This window comes from Antrostomus carolinensis, unplaced genomic scaffold (genome assembly GCF_000700745.2).
Source record: "Antrostomus carolinensis isolate BGI_N321 unplaced genomic scaffold, ASM70074v2 scaffold21208, whole genome shotgun sequence".
NCBI classification, from domain to species: Eukaryota; Metazoa; Chordata; class Aves; order Caprimulgiformes; family Caprimulgidae; genus Antrostomus; species Antrostomus carolinensis.
Genome location: NW_010335254.1, coordinates 1 through 2,545, shown reverse-complemented (window position 1 = coordinate 2,545; position 2,545 = coordinate 1). Strand labels below are relative to the sequence as shown.

At 50.3% G+C, this 2,545-nt stretch overlaps 1 protein-coding gene across 1 annotated transcript; it reads right to left on the bottom strand.

The window, feature by feature from the left end:
• Positions 1–448: 448 nt before the first annotated feature.
• Positions 449–2,541, bottom strand: LOC104530021 (alcohol dehydrogenase 1-like; the record flags this gene model as incomplete). The annotated part of the gene is made up of 3 exons (XM_010174488.1): positions 449–587; positions 1,963–2,098; positions 2,410–2,541. Coding segments are annotated over 3 exons (407 nt in total), but the record flags the coding sequence as incomplete, so codon positions are not given.
• Positions 2,542–2,545: the final 4 nt, after the last annotated feature.

The window sequence follows — 2,545 nt, the reverse complement described above, 5'->3', positions numbered from 1 at the left end:
GGAACCCCTCAGGAGCTAAGGCACCTTGTCCTTCCCCAAAGCTCTTGTGCTGCTGCTGTAAGACATGTTCTTCCTTCCTTTGGCTTTTATGCTGTTGTCACCAAGGGTGCCCCTTAGTCCTCATTCTCCATGTGCTGTCCTGTGCTGTCACACAGTGCCCTGAGGTGTGGTGTCTGAGGGCCTGTGCTGGCTTCAGTGCAGTGCTGGGGCTGCGGGATCTCTGCTGAGCTGGATCTCCGAACCGTGAGCAGGAGGGTTCCCTGTGCTGGGCGTGGGCTCTTCCCTCCAGGTTACGGCAGATCCTCCCACCCCACAGCTCTGGGCCCTGCTTCCTCAGAAGTCTCGGATGCTTTTTGGGAAGTCAGTGTTGGGTGCTCTGCCTGCCAGAGCATTTGGGCTCTTTGAATTTTAGGTGGTCGTGGGTGGCTCCTGCTAGTCAGGGTCTCACCTTTTTCCTGCACGTAACAACTCAAATCCCTCGTTCACTTTAGCGATTGGCAGCGTGTGTGTGATCAGCAAGTCCAAGTTGAATTTCTTCTCCATGTAGCTGGAAACTAGTTTGGGGATAGAATCTCTTGCCTTCCAACCTAGAAATGGGAGAAAGCACCCAGAGTGAGTAACCAGAGAAAAGCTGTTTTGGTAAGGTAGTGTGGCCATGGGGGTCAGGACTGAGCGACCAGTACTGGTGCCTTTATCTTAGGAGAAACACACTTTAGTTGTGTTTTTCTTGCAAACCCTCTCAAAGAGGCTTTGTGGGACATTGCCAAGCTTGAAATATTCTTTGTGACCAAGAGCTTAGTGAATAACGACTATGAGGGAAAGTGTCTCTTGTCCTACAGCTGAGGACATTGTTCAGATGGGAAAACCCATTTTCAAGGGGAGAGTTTTTCATATGTCCTGAAGGTTATTTGTTCCACAGACACACTAGTGACAACCAACATGGAGAAGGCTGAGGTACTCGACCATTTTTTGCCCCAGTTTTCAGTGGTGATCTCTCTTCCCACATCTCTCAAGTGGGAAAGGACTGTGGGAACAAAGTCTCTCTCATTGGAAGTGAAGATCTGATTCAAGACCACCTCAGGAACCTGAACATACATAAGTCCATGGGACCCGGTGAGCCACATCCTGCAGTCCTGAGACTGATGTAATTGCCACAGCATTCTTCATCACATTTAAAAAGTTGTGCAGTCAGGCAAAGCCGACAGTGACTGCACAAAGGGAAACTTCATAGCCATTTTAAAAAATTATGAAAGAAGGACCCTGGCAACTACTGACTAGTCATCCTTGCCTCTGTGCCTGGTAAGATCAAGGAACAGATCCTCATGGAAGATGTGTCAAAACATGTGGAAACAGGGAGGTGACATGGCTCACCAAGGGCAAATCATGCCTGACTAACTTAGCAGCCTTCTACAATGGAGTGACTGCATTAGTGGACAAGGGAAAAGCTATAGATGTCATTTACCTGGACTTCTGTAAGGACTTTGATATGGTTCCCTCACAACATTCTTGTTACTAATTTGGAGATACGGGTTTGACGGGTGGACTGACATATGGATACAGAATTGGCTGGATGGCCCCATCTGAAGAGTCAATGGCTCAATGTCCAAGGGGAAACAAGTAATGAGTGGTGTTCCTCAGGGTTCTATACTGGGACCAATACTGTTTAATATCTTCATCAGTGACATGGGCAGAGGGGTTAAGCGCACCCTCAGCAAGGTTACAGATTACACCAAGCTGAGTGATGCGGTTGAGGAAAGGGATGACATCCAGAGGGACCTTGGCAGGCTTGAGGATTGGGCCTATGGGAACCTCATAAAGTTGCCCCTGCGCACAGTAGAAGGGTTTGACTAGATGACCTTCAAAAGTCCTTTCCAACCCAAACCATTCTGTGATTCTATGATTTGGAAAATGCCATGAAAGGAAAAGAAGAAAATGTCTGTAAACTTTTCGTAAGTTTCATACCTCCAAGCAGAGTCCCCTTCCACGTACGCCCGGACAGCACAAGCATAGGATCAATGGGAATCACTGAACCAGAAGCTGGTAGCCCGACCATCACACAGACACCAGTGTTCATATTGCAGGCAGCCAGGGCAGCAATCTGATGGGACAGGCAGGTGAATTAGAGAGCGCGCTGATGAGTTTGTCAGAAAAGCGTTCCTTCTGGGCAGCCATCTCCCCCTCCCTGGCAGTCTGAAAGCACACGCTCCCTGTGCGGCAGACACGGGAGAGCTCGGCGCCTCTTCTGAAACTCACACGTGTTCTGGCAGAGCCAACGGACTGTCTTTCTGAGCAGAGATGTGCCCAGCAGTGCAGGCAGCAGGCAAGGAACTGCCCGCCGGGGTGAATTTTGCCGTGACGGGAGCCTGTGAATGAGGTGAGAGGGAGGACACGTGCTGAAACGCCACCTACCATGGTATCCGCATGCCCGATGGCCTCAAAGGAGTAGTCCACGCCATGGCCAGTCATCTCAGTGAGCACGTCCTGGACGGGCTTCTTGAAGTCTCGAGGGCTGATGCAGTCGGTGGCTCCCAGCTCCTTGGCCTTG